The following is a 21,471-nucleotide window of genomic DNA, read 5'->3' on the forward strand; positions in this document are numbered from 1 at the left end:
AACAATTCAACAATTAACAATAGTTTTCAAGTTCAAGATTATATATCTATTATTTTATATAATGGTTATAATCGAGATATTTTATATATAATTATTATTTTTATATATAATTATTAAAATAATTATATCATACAGCAAGAGTAGTAATTAAGAAAGCTTTCGTTTGTGATGTCCGAGATTGCATTTTGTTTTCAGAAGAGCCAACAGAAGTAGATCGACTTAAGACCGTCGCATCCATGATATCGTGAAGAAATGTGCCATTTTTCCACATGCACGGAAATTGCAGTTATCTCCGCGTTGTGCGGAGTCACGCACTAAGATTTTATTCCTTTTGCACGTCCTTTTAAAACGCGATTATTTTCCGCTTGAACGAGTTTGCGGTTTGATCGATCTTACCGGAAGTTCGATGTCTCCAATGCGACATTCGATCTTCTCGAAAGCGCTTCATAGTTTCCGCATGAACGATTTATTGACGGCAAAACAATTTTGCTGCACATCGTGAAAGTCCTCTCTTTCATCCAATCCAACGGATTCTTGCGATGCGTTGAGATGCACACCGTTATGGCGCAATGTGCAGCTTATCCGTCGCAGCTATTGGAAGCTACACTTTCTTGATCGTCCTCTTAATTACACAACAGCACTAATAATGACAATTAGAACGACAGTTAGAATCCTGTTAGAACCATTTTGCATTAGGCAATCATAGTCCTTGCATCTGTGATTAGTATCATGAAGAAATCTTGTAAGAGACACGATAATCACGTGCGGTTTTATTCTTCCATCTCTGTTATTTTTTTTAGACGCTTTTGGTAACGTTAAGATTATCCTACATTAGATGGAAACTTGATATTTAAATAACTTTAAACAGAAAGCTATGTAATACGATTAATTATAAAAGAAAATGACTAATTTTTAACGATTAAATTCGCTACGTTAAAATTTCTCCATAATTAAAAGCGACGAATATTAACTCAAATATCGTAACAACTTGGGATCGTCGACAATCATGGTAATAAATTTAATTATACAATAATACGTTATAATAGGTGACCTGGATATTTAAAGTAACTTTTAATAGAAATAATTTCTGCTTTATCTTTCTGCTTATTCGATCATAAGACGCGTTCGAAAGTAACAAGCTGAGAAAGTGATATTTTTATATTTATTATAATCTAGTCGAAATAATAACACCCGAAAGATTGTACCGCTTCTTCGTTATATTACATATAATACATATATCTCTATAGGGATTCTGTCGTAACGCAATCTGCAAGTGATCCAACGAAAAGGTCGTGTGTTGAACCCACGTGTTTCTGCAGCTAACAATAAAGGTTGGCTCATGCGCGAAGACCCTGGGATACGTTTGCTCTCTGAGAGAGTTACCTTCGATTATAACGGGACTTTCACACTGAGTGGAAGGGTCATGTTTTTGTCAGAGGCAAGTGAGGTCAACTGATTGCTATTCCGAAAAGTTCGTCGAGTCGAAGAACTAAGTACAAAGAATTCCGCTATCACAATGTATTAACACGTTTATTGTCTTATTAAAATCTTCAGGAACATAACAAGAGCATAAAAAAGAAATTTTATTACTTAAAAAATAATTATTTTTACTTTTCTTATGTTCTGTTGTTTTTATTGTTCTCTCTTGCATGCACACATTACGTAGCGACGAACGACATAGGCGAGAGTAAAATGCAAGATGATATCTGTCTCCCATTGCCAAGATCGTTTTGCCGCGTGAGTATACAAGACGTCGATGATGTGAACAGGATTTAACGCCAGTCGAAGGTACGCTTATCCGGCGCTGTTCTCTGTTGTCCCTTTCACTGCAAGTCGGTTGCGTGGGAGGCTCGTTCAGGATATCGTAGCAATTTCAACGAGGACTAGTCTTCGTTGTTCAGTCGCCACTCAAGTATCACGCGCGAGTGATCGTTCATCAAGCCGCGAGTTTAACGCTAACGAAATGTAATATCCGAAAGTGTATTCTCTCAAAGTTGACTGAATCGAAAGTAATTCTTGCGAAGAAAAGTATTAAACGTGATCGATGTATTATCATCAGTGCACATTTGCCTCGGCAAGTTCGCCAATAAGATAAAGTTAGTAAAATTTAATTTTATCTTGTGTATATTTTTGTGGGATACATTTTCATCTTCAGATTTTTATGTTCAAGAACATAAAGTTGATATAAAATTAATATATAACACACTAAATTAACATATAAATATTGTTAATTTAATTGAAGTTTTAGAGTTTAAAAATATTGCTTTTATACGATATATAGTATGTTAATGAATTTAATTATTTTTTTCTAACTTCAGTATATTATATAATCGATTATTATATTTAGTAAATTTGGACTTTGAAAAATAATTTAGGTTTGTAAACTTTGATGATAAAATTAATATTACATTAATTAATATTTAATAAAACTTAATAAATGGTTAGAAATATCTTATTTCTCGAAATTGATATTTAATTTCTCAAATTTTGTACGTTATACTTTGCAATATAACATTTAAATTGAACGAAAACATTTTACAGTTTTTGCGTGAAGTCTTTTATACGGTTTTATTTGTTACATATTTGCATTATTATCTCGAAACGCATATTCACAGTTCGCTTAGAAATTTCACCGAAGATTCACACGGTTCGACGTGCTAATTCGACGTAAATACGAATACCTGGGGAAACAGGGGCACACTTGCAACATAAACGCGTCTCGTAATCAGTTATATAATCCTAGCACGAGAAAAAAAAAAGATTGACGGTAACGACGCGTCTAATCCTTCAGCCCATTAACTGAATCAGTCGCAGTTGCATGAATAATGTTGCAATCCATAATTTTCCATATAATAATCCATAACGTTGAACCAAATTACAAGTTAAAAACCGGTTTTAAGTTTATTTAATTGCAACTCTGAAAAAATTCTTTGCTTGCATATTAGTTCAATTACTGCGTATAATTCCTTTTAATCCTGTTATTCTAGATCTAGAGCGCTCAAGTATTAAAGTAGAACCAATTTCACAATTATATACGTCTTTATACTTCACTTATGATAAAAATGATTATTACAATGTTAGGCGTGTGAGCTGCTCCGCATGAGACTGGTTGTAGTCTGTCACGAGCAGGCGATTGTTATCCATGGATTGCGTAAGACGTCTATCTCGCGGAAAGCCGCTTGGAGCAAAATCCAGACGCGGAGGACGACGAGGACTTCAATTAAGTTAAACGAAAAGCGGTTACGATAATTCAGTTGTTCTCGCTGGCAGCGCGGAAATCAATGCGGTTTCTTTTACTATGTCGTCAAACATCGACGAATTCGTTATAAACGTTCCCGACTCAATCGTGTCTCAAATTTGATTACGGGTTGCATATCCGGTGTAGTCGAATGCCGAATAAATGACTGTAAGATCGTCACATATCGTGACTTGTTTGATTATTCATCGATCAATCGTCTACTTTTTCAATTTTATAATCTACTTTCCAATCAATCAAGTTACCTCGTACATAATTGAATTAATATATTATATTGCCTTTAATAATTAAAATAAATGTAATATAAATCAAAAAGATATTTTAAGATGTTGTTTAGAGATTAAATTGATAAAAATTATAATAAATGATAAAAACTATATGGATGTTTTCATCATTACACAGTTTTATATTTAAAACATTATATTAATTTATATCAACTTATATTACGTATAATATTTCAATCTATTTAAATATATTTATGAAATATCTTATTTTTATGTAACACAGCAAGCAATAACTGCATTAATTTTTTTTTAATTTAACAGTGCAAGGCGAGAGATGCGACGAATGCTTTACAAACAATTTGGATGAGATCTGTGGTTCTGCGACATTGCGACGGATACTTATGAAAGTGTAAACTTTTCAGTTATGTCAGCGAGAGAGATAACGGACTGTGTGAACATGAATTAAATTTGTCTCAAACAAATGTGCCGAACACATTGTACTTGATGCAATTCTTCCTCTCGATCCGATCCGTCGAATTAAATGTTGTTGGCGCAATCAAGTGTATTTGTAAATTAGGATGACAATGACGGAGAACGTGTACGTTATCAAAGTGAAAACAAAACCACCGTTGTCGTCTTTGTATCCATCGGAGCGTCGTTACTCAGCGTCGACGGTCGGCGGCCTGTCCTTGGTCCACTTCGGCCTCGGAGCGCTGTCCCTTCTTCTGGGTACCCTCGCCTTGTCCTTGCAGGGCCCGATATTGTCCGTTGCGTGTCTGGTGCCGTTCGTCACAGGTCTCCTCGCTTGGCGACGTTGGTACATCGACCGGAACATCGCCATTTTTTTCTACGGCAGCCTCTTCTCTCTGGTAGCCGCGATCCTCTGCTTCGTCGTCACGATCTTCGACGTCGCGGCAGCTTCCAACAGCACCGGTGGATCCCTGTGGCCGTTAGAAAAAATCCTCGACGCTCCGCGTTATTCCCTTCGTCCCGCCAAGGTTTTTAAAAACGATACTCACGTGGATGATATTACGTCGACTGAGGACTCATTCAACGTCACTGAAGAACTAAAATTACCTGTTTCTTTAAAATCTCTCAGCACCGAGCTCAACGTATCAGACTTCCACGTCGATGCCAAAAACGACGATGATCTTACGATGACGGAAGCGTCGTTTATGTTTGAAGAAAGGATGATGATATCGAGAGAAATTTTGCAGAATAAAGGCACGACGAACATTACGCGAGGATTTATGAATTTGACGAAGGAAAAGACCTTCTGGCATAGCCATTATGAGGACTCGTCGCACAGAATGCTGCTGATCTTAAACATCTTGATGGCATCTCTTCTGGAGATCTTCTGGTCGCTGCTCAGCGCAAAGATCGCGTTCTGCGGAATGATGAACCGACTGCCGGAGAACAATAATGTCGTCGCCGAATCGAAGTTGACGAGGTTGCCGCTGCAAAAGAGAAAAGCCCCAGCACCCAGACCCGATATATTGGATCACGATCACCGGTTGTCGGAAGCTCTTCAGAATTTGCAAGGTCTCACTGGTGTCGGACCGCGATTACCTTTGCCGGAATCCAGCAGAGAATTTAGGGAAAGAGTCGAGAGATTCTTGGCAAATCAAGCAACTCATAGAATTGTTGAAGGTGCTTGAAGCTAACGATTCAAAAATGAACTCAAAGATAGATTTTTCATAGAAATTTTAAAATATTTACAAAATTTCTCATGTCAATCTCCTTTTCACGATATTAGTATAATTTATTACTTTAGAATCTGAAAATATTTTATAACATTATTTTTATTGGATATTCCTGAACTTATTAATTTAATACAATAGATAATATAATAATACTGTACCGATCTCAGTTTCTTTTGTACTGTATACCTTGTTATTACTTATACTTCTTTTCTGACGCAGATCTGTACATACATTTTATTTTTAATTGTAGAAATATAAAGAGTAGATTAATCAAATATAAGTCCTACCTGTTGCACCTACTGTACTGAAATAACGAACTTCTATTTATACGTTTGCATGACGTTTAGTAGGAATGTGTCAGTATCACGTTCAAATATAAAGTTGATCATAAATGTCCCAACAGCGAGCAATAAACGATACTAATTATGTTTATTATGTTGTCAGAAGTATATTTTCGCAGATCGGTTAATTAACATATCAATTCACACTGCAACCGGATGAAAAAGTAATTAATTGGATTTCGAGAACAATTAAATGCCATTTACTTACAAGAGCTGATTATTTCAATAAGTTAATTATTTATTTAAAGCCGTCATTTACTACATTTATCATATCCACGATAATCGCATAAAACAACGTATCTTATTATTGTTTCGTATGAATGTGCTTGCCTGATTAATTAAGCACTCTATCGTACGGCAGAAAAACATTTGACGTGCACTGTGTGATACGAATCTCGTATATATATTATTACTGCTTAATAATTCTGTGGCGATATCTATAGAATATTTTTAACTCCAGAAGCTCTACAGTATCTACGAAATTTTGCACGAGTTGCGAATCGCAAGTTGCGATGCGATACGAAGTTACATTTATTCTCATGTAAACGAAACTTTAGTCATGTTTAATAATGGAAAAGTAATTAATATTAGTGTTAAATATATCTCGTTTGTTTTGACTCTATTTAACAATAGTTTTAGTAATGAAGCTGATTAATAAACATATATACGCGCTCATTACACGATATGTTAATAAGACTATAACATTTCTTAAGGAATATAACTTTCAACTCGTAAAAATTGCGCGTCTCACGGTCTGAAAATCACACCCTAAATTTTATCATTATGTGCCACGCATCGCCTTTCGTTCATATACACACTGTGAAAGTTAAAGGTTTGTTACGACATATCAAGCAATTCGATGTTAGCCAACGAAGCTGCCGGAATTCGTTAAGGAAACTATATATTAACAATAGCAATACCACCTTGAAACCCACATTCTTTTCTTATCCGAAGTTGCATTTGTGTTCGCCGGCTTTCGCACTGCATTTTAAATAGGTAGCAAAAGGAATATTGTATGCGGCAAATATTACGAAAAAATATGTATATATACTCTGAGATAAATATTATTATTTCTATCATATGATTTACACATATTTAGCTATACTATGGAATTTCCGCCTCGGCTTATCACATTTATCACATACCGCATAATTTGTGTGACAAAATATGAAGAACAAGCCGCGGTTTAAGGAGAGGATCACATCCGTCGTATTGCGCGCAGCCTGCTTCGCAAAATCATCCTTTATTCTTAATCATTGTCAAGTACATTGTTCGATGGCGGACTTACTACGACTCGCGGCTCGCCCTTAAGGTACACTTCATTCACTTAAATGGCATTAAGCTACTGCGCTACAATCTGACTATGCCGCTTCTGAATGATAAAATATGCATTTTATTCACGTTTGCATCTCGAGCGGCGAAAATAGACAACCGACGAGTATTAATCTAATCGCGCTAATTAGTTTGATTGATCTCTCTCTATATTGTCCTTGGTCCACAGAATTGTGATTCTGAAAACGAGTGTTTGCGACCGTAATGGCGCAATATTTAAAGAAGTGATTCAATAGTGATTTAATAAGCATTGATAACGATAACATACAAACATCAAACGAAAGATTTGTACAAAATTCTCAACCGAGGGGAAAGCATCGAATGAAACGTTTCAGTCGCGGATATAAGATACTAACAATAAGAAATAAATCAGAATTATGAATGACAATGAGACGATTTATTAATCGCAAATAATTAAACTGTCATTATGAATATATTTCTTATGGTTACGAACATATCGTTTGATCGTTGACTATCTCGAAGATAGTCAGCGACTATTTAAGAATTACATCTAACACCTAATTGGCAAGAGTAAAGCACACTTTTGTACATGGTATCTATCGCGTATCCAACAAAGAACAATTGTGGATCGACAATTTTAATTCATACAATGGACGTAAAGTTTCAAGAAAAAAATCAGGTAAAAATATTGCTAGCACATTACTCCCAAGAAAAATGCAATAAATAATACGAAATAATAAATGAATAACTAATAAAACGAACATCTTTTTAGTAGAGTAATCGTACATCCGTTTGTGGCGAATATATATTTTCAACAAACAATCCACACAACTATGAAACTAATATTCTTCCTTTTTCGTTCCCTTCCACACAATTAATTTCTCGATTATACTTAATACACACTATATATTGTTCATTACTACGAGCAATACGAGCAACATTGCAATTAGCAAAAATACACAGAATTTGCCGCAAATATTTCGTCCTACGTGATTAAAGGCTATAATACACAAAATGCATAGCGTAGCATAAGCATAGCACAAGACCGCTGGACCAATGAGCATCCAGCATAATGTCGCCATATTAATTTACGTAAGATGCTCATTGGTCCAACGGTCTTATGCTATGCTTATGCGACGTTATGCATTTTGTGTGTGACGGCCTTAACAGTTGATCATGTTTTAATATGAACGATGTTGCTTTAACTTCACTCCATTCATTACGATCGTTGATGCACATCTGATGCTGAACACGAGTTTTTATGCACAAGTTTTAATTGTTCGCATCACTTGATTCTATATTGAAGATTAACATAGTAAATTATCACTTGATCGTATTCTACTTGTATCGCGGCTATTCTCTTTAATTAAAAAAAAATTTACACGTATATAGATTATATTGAACTGGCAAGCTTCAAGAGGAATGACAGTTCATTCTCGTCGAAATCGAGATTAGCACTTGTGTTTCATGTTATTATAGTTTTTATTACTACAAATTATCACTAAAGTCTGTTTATTATTGTGTGCTGTTTATGGCATCGATACAATTCATCATCAATCATGTAAATGACATCGAAATGAAAATATTTATTTTAATACAAAGGAATAAGAATATAGTAGTATGTAATTCGTTTAATATACCGAAGATAAAATTAATAACTATTAAATAACTGCTATTTATAGAAACGATGTTTGTCGTGCGTTAAATTCATGACTGCTTAATTTATTTAAAAAGTGCGAAATGTGGTCTTTAAATTAACTTTTTTAATAATTTAAAAATCTATTTATTTTGGGAGAAAAATTGATACTATAAACTGACACACATACTATTCCAGAGTTCACATTGCGTATTTAAACTTAGTGCATTAAGTTTAATTAAGTTTAGCCACGCTTTTTAAAAGCGAACCTACTCAGCCGACTAGGACCTTATCTGCCAAGCTCGAACATTATCACCACGTTCTCTATTCCGTCAATTAAGTTCAAAGGATTAGATCCCAGCAATTTCAATCACTCGCATTGTTTACTTAAGAGCAAGACCTACGATCGATTTAAATTATTCACAGATCAGAAGCTATTGTCGCGCACTTCCTTCGTTATTTCGATTTAATTGTTTTCGTATAACACTTCCCCGCAGGAAATCGATGGTCGCTCGTCACCTTTGTCGTTTTTGCTAATAATCTTACAGGTCTAAGATCACACGTTCACCGGTCGAACATTATCGTCCGACTGTTGTTGTTCTCCGCTTTGCCAACCCGAATCCAGAGTCGTTGAATCGCTCAAACAACACTGTGGCGTTTCCTCCTCCTGGCTGTTTCTGTAATCCCTATAATCCCTTTCACGCCCCCTCTCGTTCTCGTCCTCCCGGAAGTAATTGGAACTCGCCGGACCCTCCTGCAGCTCCTCGTCATCCTTCGTCCCGTAATAGGAGTAACGTCCTTGTTGAATCACCTCGTATTGCGCGTCGGGAGCGAGGAATGGACCTCTCGCGCTTCTCGGTTCGTCGCTGTTCGCATAATTGTCACAAGGAATGTCGCCATTGTCCGCGGGCAAAGGAAGAGGCAATCGAGACCTCTTCGATAGTTGACGCTTGCCCAGCCTGCTCGCAAGATAGTCTACACCTTCCGAACGTTCAGCACCTGCAAAAAAGACAGGAATGTCGAACATACAAAAAATTTGGTAACAAATGTTTTAATCGTGGAAATAATTTTGAAATAAATAATTCTTCGGGTTAAATCAACGATTTCTGTGAATAAAAATATTCCTACAGGATAATCAATAATAAAGACACACTTATATGATTAAAATTTAATTTAAATATGATAATTATAAAAAAAGACATTAATCTCTAGCTGTATAAATATAGTAATGGGCTTAAAATTTTAATTACAAGAAATGTTACACACAATCGTCGTAGATAGAATTTTAATAAGTACCTTCTTTTTCCACAGCTAGATCGTAAAAACTACTCTCGGGTCCGCAGCACGAGGACACGTCACCGAAATATAGTTCGCTCTCGGACTGTTTCGAGCCGGGATTCGTTTCTTGCTGAAATGCTCCATTTTCCACGCCCTTCAAGGGTTTTCTAGCTCTCCTCCCTTTGATGGTTCCCTCGTTCCCGCCCTCAGGATCCGTACTATTAGAGATCTCTTCGGCATTCTCATAATTATCGGAAGGACGCTTTGTGGACCTCGATCTATGATCTAAACATTTCGGGGGAAAAAACGCAAAAGCTTAATTTCTAACATACAATATAAAAAAAATAACGGACTGTCGATTCTTTATATATATTTTTCTTAATTGATTACATTTATTCTTAATTGATAATATTCATTGCTTTGTCAGTTAGTTATTTCAACTTTTAAAAACCGTTTGTCGTAATTGACATTTTACCTTCGTTATTTTCGAAGTTATCCATTCTCTTGGCAATTCTGGCTCTCGATTCGGTCATTTGCGGTCGTCTGGCGGGACTGTTAGGATCGCTGTACGGAGGTGGCGGCCCCCACAATGGCACTGGAGTTTCCAAAACGCTGTAGGACGCGGTGCTCGCGGTGTATGGAGCATTCGGAGCATTTAAAACGGAGTAAGGGCCACTCGACTGCGAGTTAAAAACACTATAGGGACCAGTTCCGCTCTCCACATTGGTTTCCGTTGGTCGTGCTTGCGTGTGAAAACCATAATTCGAATCTGGGCTCGGTGCTGGACCTCTTGATCTCGACCAAGGTAATCGCCATCTCCTATGGAAGAAAAACAATACAGTAATAACAAATTTATAGATTCTCTTGCGTTCTAAAAACTATTTTTACCCAAATTTATCATTCTTTACTCTTCTAACTTTTAATATACTATTAATTATATATATTAATAATTTTTTATCTCTATCAAAACAATTAGAGAGTAAAGTATAGTAAATTATTACTTTATAAAATAAAATGTTACATCTTGTTCGTTCCTATCGACTTAATCACCTAAATAAAATTGAAGGAACATATTTTACGATATTTCCCGATACATTTTAAGATTTTTTTTCTGGAAAGCTTTTGTATGTTTCTATCGTAAATTATATATTATTGCATCGATGAAAATATCGTCTTATCGATCTCATATCTATTGCGAAATATAGTTCTTCAACCTTTGACGGTCCGCGAATTGATTCGAGAATCATACGCAATACAAATATAATCTTCTTTTACTCTTTCTTTTACGTGCTCCCGGGATCGATACCAGACCAGACGGGTATCTCGTTGGATACAGTGTTCAGAGAAATATCTACTGAGTCGTGTCTCTGTACTGGTATACTTTAAAACCAATTGACGTGCGTGGCTGTGCGTTTTATTGCCAATTCGTGCTGCGGCGAATAAAAGTAAACTAAACTTCAAAGAGCGCGTCGTTCATGACAATACATTCCCGAGACTTGGAAAATCTTTTTGTAAATATCGAGAATCGAGAGAAATGCCGTTTTAATCAATAGTATATATTAACGAATTATCAGAATACAATGTGCATTTGTTTGTTTATTATATTTTTAGTATTTATTTTATTGCACTTTATTTCTTTATGAAATTCATAATATCTATCAGTTTTATTGGATATACGCGGCAATCATTATTATCGAATATTAATATCGAGTTAAAGGCCTATTAGATGTTTTTGATTAAATATAGCTGTAATTTATATATAGCCATACGTTTATTGTATGTAATTATAAAACAGACTTTCTTTTAAAACGATGTTGCGGGTTTGCGATTTGAAGAGATTTTTTGGTCAGTGCGAGTTTTATCATACATTAATACTTTAATTAAAGAGAAACAATAATATCTATAGCTTTTAAACATCTATTTTTTAAATATTGTTGTCATACCTGGATGGCGCCATATCAGGATTCGGTGTGTACAAATTCCCGGGTGTCTGGGCCCACCACGGGTTCGCACCCCCGCAATCGTTGCAGCATCCGCAGGACCCGGCCGGCGGTCCCACGGTGCCGCCCTGGCCGTACAACGATCTGCATCTCAGCTCCAACTGCTCCCAGTACATTTTCTTCTTTTCGTGGCTCAACAATTGGTACACCAGCATGCACGAGAATATGCAGGCCAGTATACCGGCGACCGAGACGCCGAAGAGGGCCCTCAGGCAGTCCGACAACGCGCCGTGCACCGCCTCGCAGTGAGGCGTTCCCTCGAACAGCACACCGGGATCCCCCTTCGACTGCGGTGCGCCGTAACACGTGCACGATCTGTATGAATCATTACATGGATATTAAAATTAATATCTGTGCAAGAGGCTTGTTTTCATTTGGAAAATAATCGATAGTCTTGCATAATATATTTAAAGGGTTTAAGTAAATTGAGAAAGATTTATTTTACTATTCTGACACTTCCGCGAGAGAGAGATTTTAACTGTATAGCAGGAGGATGATTAAATTTTCATAATGCGAAACATTATTATCTTCACAAACTATACGGCGGTTTCATAACGACGCCGAAGCGCTTTGCCACTTTACGATCTTAATTTCTTCTGGGATGTATAAACGAGAGAGGGATTATACGTACCTCGCGCGCGCAGTGTAAACGCACTCGCGAAGGTTCTGCAATCGCGACATGTGAATAACCGTAGTCGTGACGGTGACGAGCACGCATACCAGCGCGCACACCACTCCCACGGAACCGCAGACTTTCATCTGCAAAAGTTATAAACCCAGTTTAATAGCAGAACTGTCAGCGGCAAGCGGCAATGACGGCTTTCCCGCGGGGACGAAAAGTTTACGCGGCGAACTTACCAGAAGTCCGTATCTGTGCTTTCGTCTAGCTAGCAGCATTGTGAAGAAACCCATCATGATCAACTGAAAACGGCAAATTAATTATTCGCCAATTAAATCACGTGCGTCTGTGCGATCTTCAACTATTACTATCCACGTGGTAATTGAACAGATAAAGCAATCTCTCTCTCTCTCTCTCTCTCATTACGCATTACGTATTCGCGGTGCGAAAGCTCATAAAATTAAAAGAAATTAGTCGTATACATTGTTATGCCAGCAGCATAAAAAACTTGGCGTTTTAATTTACTCGATGCTGCTGCTGCTGCTTGATACATTAATGTTTTTGCATACAACCATCGGAATGGATATTGGCACGCCAAGACGCATTTGGTAATACGACCGACTGATTTTTGTCTCTCACCATAATGCCGGGAATGTAAGACGGCACTGTCTCGAAGAGCGCTAGACTGTCCGTGTGGGCCGAAAGGATCGCGTGCACCGCCAAAAAAAGGCTGCCGACTGCCGCACTCAATCCGCCGCAGAGATAGCAAAGGACAACGTACTTCTTGCAGCAGCCACCTTCGCCGGTGTGACCTGCAAAACCGATCCATGAAATTCTAATCGCTCCGGTAAAAAGCCTGGCGCGTGCACGGAATGCCGATATTTTGATAACGAACGCAAGATTACGACGATCTAAATCCACTTGCAGATCCATTTGATTGTTGCAACTTTCTTTCCGAGAATTCAACAATCTAATTCACTCTTAAGATTGTGACAAGCAATAAATTGATTTTTCATATATTTTTAAAAAGGTCAAAAATACCTTTAATTCGCTAAATACTTGCATCAGATATTCTCTCCAGTTCTACAATTTATAAAGTTATAAAAATTAAATGATGCACGAGGAGCACTTGGCTATCGATGACGCGGATCGTAAATCCGGTGATGTCAAGGCTGCAGTTAATTTTGATCCCGCGGACGATGCATTATCGAAACGTGAATATCAACGTGAGTTTGACGGTAATCGCTGTCTACGGATATTCGAGGAATTTCGCTCGCGGCACGTTTCTCATTGTGACCAGATCAGGACTACGGCTGTTAGGTTCTCACGCGAGGACAATCATTATCCCGCTAACCGAGGATCCAGCACGGTTTACTCCCGCTGGGATTTCTCCCCGAAAGGGTCGATAGTCGCACAAAGGACAACATTTAAGACCATCAGACAGATCCTTTCAGACACATGATAAATGATAACAATCACAAAGATCCGACACATCAAAAATGCTAAATCTTGTAAACTAATGCATGAAAAAAGGATGAAAAAAAAAACATTTAAGTCAAACTGCTACATGATGCTTCAATTTATTTAAAATATAGTTTATTTCATCCAAAAATATTGGACGAATAAATTTCAATCGCTTTCATCGCCTATCTCGCAGCTCGTGGAAACTCAGAAACCACCAATTGTATTTCCGTTTCTATCGCGACCGCGTTGGGGAATCTCTACGACGCTGCTTTTGTAACGTTCAACGCAGCTGTGTTACTTCGTTTGACGGCATCCGGGTTCGACTTCCATTGTCAAAGTCCTTCCTATTGAGTCCAGTGCTCCGAACCGTATTGAAAGTTCTCTCTCAATGAATCCCCAAGCGTCAATATACTGCATAGCTTTGAAGACAATGAGCTAATATTCCCATTTTCAGAAGACTTTCTTTTCTTTTTTTTTGGAGTCGGGTATATTGCTGACGCACGGAAAATGTTGGGAGATTAAGAACAGAACATTGGAGCGCGAACGCAATTAAAAATATACTCGTAAGATATTTTAATAAAGACCGAAGACCAGAAATTATGTTTTTCAAATATTTACATTTGCTTTCAGCGAAAAATATATCGGGTAAAATTCGAAAGGATCTCCTGAGATAAAAGTCCGATGAAAAGACAATTTGAGACCCGGAGGGAGATTTTTGCTGTATGTTTTTCCAAGCACGAGTTTCGACAAATGTCTTTAAGAAATCCATGGAGCGTGATGCGTCTTCCGATCCTAATCTACCGTTCAAAACGGCGGGATATAAAATTTACGGAGTGGAAATTCTTAGGGAGGGAAAAAGTCGAATGGATCCTTTTAAGAAAACTATTCTTGGACTCTCCGGAGGGTGAATTCGCCGTTTTCACGTTTCCGAGGAGAATTATGAGAAATCGGTAACATCAACGTCGAATGTACGCACATTCCACTTTATAGAATACTCACGGTTGGGAAATTGATGAGCTCTGCGGTTTTCTTTGGGCGTAACACAATTTCTACCCTTCGACCTGTCACGGCACGCCTGCTACCTGCGTGATATTTACCGCCGACAAAAATACCAGCCCAATTTGGTGGAGAATGAATTAGTTATTTCGTGTTTGTTTGCCTAACTCTGGTCCTCGTGTACGAGATTGTAAGGCTACAAAACATTTTGTTTCTCCTTAATGTGACAAGATATGTATAACGGAATACCTGGAATATTTCGTAGCCACCGCAGAAATAGAAACGGAACAAGAGATTCATGTAGTCTCGTTAGGTCTACGCCGTACAAATAAATAACAATCTGATTCGAAAAATCCCTGCGAAATTGCGAAACTTGTTTCGGTGCCGTATACAGCTAAAAATATTTCATGTATGGCACAAATAGTCAATATATCGAAAACAACTATTACTGTAACATTCGGCCTAGTAATATGGATCAGTTCCAGTAATAGTCGTGTCAGAAAACTTACGATCTGATATTTGTCTAAGAAGGTATAGATAGAAACAGAGCCTAATATTGTAGCAGAGGCTGTCTCAAATTGTTCTCTCTCACATTTCTTGATAGATAAGACATATGCGATTAACCATTATTTCCTTGATAAAAAAGTTATACGGGAAGAAATCGTTTGAAGTTCATTACTTTATTAATACCGTAACAGTTATAAGGAATAATTTTAAACAAAATGTGCCGATTAAGGCTGATGGCTTTATAATTAAAAATTCTCAATTTTAAATTATGTTGTAAAAATCTAGCGCATTATGCGTTGAAAGAGCGAGGCGCCACAACCTTTGACCTTGCCTCAAGACAGCGTCAGTGCCTATTAATAAGTATGCACACGAGTGCACAAAGGGAGCGCAAAAAGGGGTTGCTGATAAACGAAAGGGGTCTGTCGTCGTACCACAGGGATGCGGATAATGCGGCCTCGGGAAGTGCGCGTGATTCGCCGGATGCGGCAAGTGCGAGTGCGAGTGTGCCGCCATCGGGAACGGATAGCCCTGGCTGTCCATCTCCATTTCCGTTCCGAGGCGACAACGCACTATTTGGAGCACCGGATAGCCATCCATCTTCCTTGCGTCGCTTTGCGTCAGCTCACGACAATCTTCAACAATCCCGCGGGCTCATTCCTGCGTTTTTATCACTTGTCACTTGCCGTCACATGGCGCCGCCGACAATTTTCCCTTGCCACTGCATCGAATAGCTTTTGCTAGATCGAATAGAATCGCTGATTTGTTTGATTAATTTTATATAGAACAAGAATAGCACGAAAATGAATTATGTATCAATGTGAATTGTTTAGAATTGAATTCAGATTACTAGCGTGCAGTTTTGACAATTTCTTTAATAGCATTTCTTTTTTTAATGTCATTATAATGTCAATTTTCAGAATTGCATTACTTGATGCTATTAGTGCTTATCAATGTTGAAACGCATATTATTTTTATAAAATATTTTTCATACTTTAAATTAAAAATTTTTTTGTAATATACACAATTATTATATTATCATTATATTTTTGTGAAAATTATATATAATAAAGCTAATCATAAATTAGCTTTATTTTAAAATTATAAATAATAAAGTTAAATAGCGCGCACGTAGCGCGCTGTGATGTCTAGTATTTATTAAAAAGTAGAGACGACAAGCATTGCATAAATAAAATAATAATAACGCGTAAAAGAAAATAATTATATTGTACGCGGTAATTGTTTTTCATTATTCTACAAAAATTGCAAACAAATCGTATATGTATAAATAATTATAATTGATGAATGAGCAACCGCTCAATATTTCTAGCTGCATTATTCGATATATAATATTCTGTTGCTGTCATACGTGTCTGCGACATTCTACACAAGGGTCACGTGTCACCATGAGAGTTCTCCATTTTCCAAGGTCACCTGTTTGTCGTGCATTTCCGGCTGGGTCAACTTACTTTCACCGTCAATAATCGTCATCGGAAATCATTACTAACGTCGACTCCTGTATTCTTAATTAATCATCGTTCAATACTAAGCTTCGCACACGGATACGCGATGAACCGAAACCAATCGTCCAATCGTCACCCTGTCGATTTTCATCGTCTATTCCTTTTAAGACATGAAAATCCGCTCTCGTATCGACGATCGTGCACTCGAGAAATTCACAGTCGTCAGTGGCGGACACGTTGTGATGTGTCCCACAGGTGGCGGCTGCCGTGATAATTTGTCAAGTCCGCACAAGATCCGGATAAATCCTGTTTTTTTTATCACGTCAGCAAGGAAACGATGCACGAACACGCATATTCGCATAACACGTAAACGCCACGTCGTTAGCGCGGTGGTTGTCGTATCATCGGCCCGCTTTCAAGTCGCGCTTGCATCGCTCGACACGGGGAGGATCGTCCTACTCTCGGTTGGTGCAAGCATCGACTGGTCGATATACCCCCGGATGATTCGAGCGACCCGTCGCGGTTGGGGATTGAAATTCTGCAGAAATGCAGGGGTGCAATTCCCCGCGAGCGTACGGGGTAGAAACCTATCGCGTGGTCGCCGATAACGCGCGCCCGCGCCTGATAAGATGCCGTGCGCCAACGTCGTCATCTCCTCATCCGGCTGATAGTGCAATTGTCGGGAAAATTTTGTGAAACCAACCGACATAGGATGGAGCTACCACCCAGTCAACGTTTCGAGATCATTTCATGATTTTTCAGGAAATGCCGTCTGACGTTTCAACGACTGCCTGACATTTCAATCTCGAATGAAAATTAAATCATATGGAGTTGGGTGTTAAAAAATGTCATCCATATCGACTATTCATATCGACATACATGGGAAATGTTGCACGCGATAATATCAAACTTATAATAAACATAACTCTGTTTAATGTTATATGAATTGCTCGATAAAATTCATCGTTATATTCAAAGATTTAACAGAAGGTTTAGTCGTAATAAAATTAAACGATAACAATGAGTATATACTTTTAATGTACCATTGAGTTTAATAAATTTTCGCTGGTAGCTTCTTATCCGCTAATTGCTATCATAAATAATTATACAAGTGAAACAAAAATAAAGTTACTTACATTGATTGGCAGTAGTCGTTTCATAACGTCTCGTTGGTCTCGGTGGAGGACGTGGCGGAAGTGCAGGAGGTTGATGCGTTCTTGATACCATTTCGACGCCCCCGTCACTCTCGCCCTCGGTTCCTCCGTTGTTTCCTCCGGAATGCATCACGTGACATTGACACTTGTTCTTCGTTGGAGCCGAAACCTAAAATGTTGAAGTGGTTACGTTAAATTACGTCAAGGCAGCTTAACGATGATCTGACAAAACAAAATGGGAAAAAAGCATTCAATAAAATACCTTCTTTTGCATCGCGTGAAGCGTGAATAATACTTAATGAGTTGTAATAATAGTGTCGTTACGTATCGTGTCTGGAACGACGATAATAAAGATTTGCATCGATCTACATCGAGATGTATCGTTATCGGATCGTTAAGGGTATTAAGGATGAGTCGTTAATGAGTATTAAAAGCAATATCGAAATAATTAAAAATGAAATAATTAACTTTTACAGGCAATAAATATCCAGTGTGTGTTTCGTGTATGTGTCATTAGTAATGACATTATATACGGTTTAAACGTTTAACCTTTCTCGATGATTAACTATCTAACTCTTGAATGTCATATAATCATTAAATTCGAGCGATGTACGGATCGTATGATTTTTAATGTTAGCACCAAGCTTCGTTATCAACACTTACGGGCAAAGAATGCCCGATAAAATATTTTTTTGTCGCACTCGCGGCGAAATTCGAATATCCCTGCAACGGGCACCGATCATTAATCATTCGTGCGCGCGCTGCACATTTGGCCCTCGGCTGAAAATATTTCCTGATATAAGCTCTAAGGGCAGAACCGTTGCTTAGTACACGATTTATAGCTTCTCGCGTGGCCAGGACACGGCGAACGTAACTCAAGCGTGCGCGGATAGAGATATGGCGATTCACGAACATGTATTTTCTCAGATGTGGCAGCAAAAAGCGGCTAGGAATATACGAGCCGCTGGGCGGAACGGTGGCATAAGTCATTCTCCTCATTTGGCGAAGTACGAGGAAAATTTATGGAAGTGCAATCACATACTAGATCTAATTAATTTCTTGAAACGGTCCTTTTACGATTATAAGAGACACAGAGGGAGGGAGAAAAATGTAAAATTTTGTAGCAAAGTCTAAAAGCAATTATTCACGAAAACTTTGCGATTTTTTTACGTGGAGTAAATCCAGATTTGCATACCTGAATGGCGTCGATGCCCATAAGAGACGGGTTTTTAGTGTCGCTCTGCCCGTGCGGGTGGCCGTGATTGTGCACATGACCGTGCAGATGTCCGTGGTGATCCAAGCTCGACGGCGCCCGATCTCTCGGCCTGGGGTCGGGATGACTCGCGTGCAACGGGTGCACCGATTGTAAGTGATGATGATGATCGTGGACGTGATCCAGTCTGCTGTGCGTCCTAGTATTAGCGTTCGACGACGACGATTCGCACGATATACCGGAGCTGACGTGATGATGGTTCACGCTGGAATGACCGGTTAAACTACCCGACGAGCTGCCGTGATGGTGGCCACCCAAGGGTGTCGTCGATAGGCTGCTGTTGACGTTGACCACGTGCCGATGCACCGTGGGCGATCCTCCGTGGTTCATCATGCTCGAGTTCGACGACGCGCCGCTCAGAGCACCCGAAGCACCGTGATGATCGTTGGGAAAGGCAGGACTCGAATGGTGAGCCAAACTGGAGCCGGCATTGAGCCGATGATGACTGTGGGGGGAGTTTAGGTGGTTTATCGTTGTCGCGATAGGCACCGCCGTTGGATGATGGTGTCCGATAGAGGTGGCAGAACTAGTTTGATTCATGGAATTGGAACCTGCGACAACAACCAACTCTCATTAATATACTATAATAATTAATACGAAGATCGTAAAAATAGGAGATACAAACCAGATCCGCTCAGAGGACCAGAATTTCCATGGACATGGCTGGTGAGACTAGTTGCCAGATTTCCATGATGATGTCCGTTCATTCCTTGCACGTGTGTGTGATGTGTCCCGGATCCGTGATGGTGAGTAACGTTTGTCTTTGCGTTACTATGATGATGATGCGTGTGCTGTCGCTGGTGTTGCTGAAAGCCCATCAAGCCTTCGTCCAGATTCGTGTTGTTCCTAAAATTGTCGGCGTGCTTGTAAATGTGGCCGTGTATGTCGCCATGGAAATGTCCATGTACCCCACGCTCTACCGCCTCGTGATGATGCTGGTAAGGATTCAACACCTGCTGCACATTCTTCAGCTTCTCCTTGCTGGAGCTCTGCTTCTGCAGCGACAGGCCGGCGTGATCTTCCAACTGCTTATCTAATTCTTTGCCGGTTGTCTCGAGTAAATTCGGCCCTGTCTCCAGCAAGGGACTAGGACTCGAGGTCAAACTGTGCTGGTTGTCTTGCAGAGTCGATGTTTCCTTGACTCTTCGAGCCGCCTCGAAAGCCAGATTGCGAGACAGGTCCAAGTTACGCGGACTACACGAAAGATTATGCCCGTGAAGAGACAACAACGAGCTCTGACCATTCATGGATCTAGAATTAGACGATATGTTCGCTTGATGTTCCAGGAGATCGACGTTCCTAGCATTGTCGAGACTGATCTGCGATTTATCTTGATGGGGACTCTCCAATATTCGTACCGGCTCGAAAACATTCTGTAAGGTCTCCAGATTTCGTGGGAGATCTTGATTGTTGGAGATCCTGGTGCTATTCATATTCCTTTCCATTCTGTCCCTCCTGGGGTCCATATTGTTGATTGTGGAACACTGACAGGGATGCTGTGGATTTTCAGGCACGTCCAGATCGCTAATCAATTCTGGTTGAGACATTTTAACATCTAGAATGAAATAACGTACGAAAAACATACAAATTGAATCTGTAAGATGTAAATTCACAATCTATATTTGAATATTGCTTCAGTTCAAATACCTAATAATAAGTCATCTTCGAATGCGCAAATTTTTAAAAGAATTAATTTATTCTGATTTATCCGTACATTCTTCAATAGCTCATTCTAATTCCATTAACATTAGAAAAAATTTCGCTGCGATATAATTATAATGATTTTCATAAATGTTATAACTCTTACTTTGTAAAAAAAAAGAAATTTTATAGACTAATTGACTTCGTAAAGTACAATTTCTTACTTTTCCTTGAGAAATAACGAAGAAATTACGAGTGTATCAGTCAGTCGCATAATAAATAAAAGAAGATGTGAAACAAAGTGCTCGCTAGATGGATCTTCTCAGTCGCTCTTTGTTTTTATATGTTGCTCACAGTAGCTCCCGCTGTTTCGTAATATAGAACGATTTATCAAGTGCAACGATGCGGGACATCAAAACGAATTCCACCATTCGTCGCAGGGAATACCGGTCACCACGCACTCGTGAATCGTTCGACGCATCGATCCTGATCTAGACGACCGGTATGTCAACGCCGTTGCTGCCAACCCGTGTCTCGAGCTATCGCGTTTATGACAGTAATGAATTGCATTCATTTGCAATCGAATAAAAAACTGAGCCGTTGTTAAATAACAGTAATCTAGTTTA

General features: G+C 38.7%; 2 protein-coding genes across 4 annotated transcripts; one reads left to right on the forward strand and one right to left on the reverse strand.

Annotated features, from left to right (window-relative positions):
• Nucleotides 1-1,878: 1,878 nt before the first annotated feature.
• On the forward strand, nt 1,879-6,603 carry LOC139786584 (uncharacterized). Of its 3 annotated transcripts, none has more exons than XM_071725801.1 (3): nt 1,879-2,096; nt 3,082-3,406; nt 3,802-6,603. In XM_071725801.1, exon 3 carries the CDS (start codon nt 4,059-4,061, stop codon nt 5,136-5,138), a length of 1,080 nt encoding a protein of 359 aa, XP_071581902.1. In that variant the 5' UTR covers nt 1,879-2,096; nt 3,082-3,406; nt 3,802-4,058; the 3' UTR covers nt 5,139-6,603. The 3 variants fall into 3 exon arrangements, with proteins under 3 accessions (XP_071581902.1, XP_071581939.1, XP_071581863.1); XM_071725838.1 differs by having other exon boundaries at nt 3,082-3,224; XM_071725762.1 differs by lacking the exon at nt 3,082-3,406.
• LOC139786502 (uncharacterized) lies at nt 6,573-20,751 on the reverse strand. The gene is made up of 10 exons (XM_071725683.1): nt 19,830-20,751; nt 19,127-19,755; nt 17,914-18,100; nt 12,990-13,162; nt 12,590-12,652; nt 12,363-12,490; nt 11,675-12,046; nt 10,207-10,550; nt 9,750-10,016; nt 6,573-9,452 (listed from the first exon to the last, which is right to left on the reverse strand). Exons 1-10 carry the CDS (start codon nt 20,749-20,751, stop codon nt 9,010-9,012), a joined length of 3,528 nt encoding a protein of 1,175 aa, XP_071581784.1. The 3' UTR covers nt 6,573-9,009.
• Between the last annotated feature and the right edge of the window lie 720 nt (nt 20,752-21,471).

The sequence above is a fragment of the Temnothorax nylanderi genome, unplaced genomic scaffold (assembly GCF_030848795.1).
Source record: "Temnothorax nylanderi isolate EJ_2023f unplaced genomic scaffold, tnyl_v1.0 TNYL_tig0001_pilon, whole genome shotgun sequence".
Taxonomy (NCBI): domain Eukaryota; kingdom Metazoa; phylum Arthropoda; class Insecta; order Hymenoptera; family Formicidae; genus Temnothorax; species Temnothorax nylanderi.

Coding starts and splice junctions, on each gene's coding strand:
- LOC139786584 (XM_071725801.1), top strand. CDS start 4,059: ATGACAATGACGGAGAACGTGTACGTTATCAAAGTGAAAACAAAACCA.
- LOC139786502 (XM_071725683.1), bottom strand. CDS start 20,751: ATGTCTCAACCAGAATTGATTAGCGATCTGGACGTGCCTGAAAATCCA. Junction 10,017..10,206: donor TAACTTCGAAAATAACGAAG/GTAAAATGTCAA, acceptor CGAAATGTTTAG/ATCATAGATCGAGGTCCACA. Junction 9,453..9,749: donor TCTAGCTGTGGAAAAAGAAG/GTACTTATTAAA, acceptor TCTTTTTTGCAG/GTGCTGAACGTTCGGAAGGT.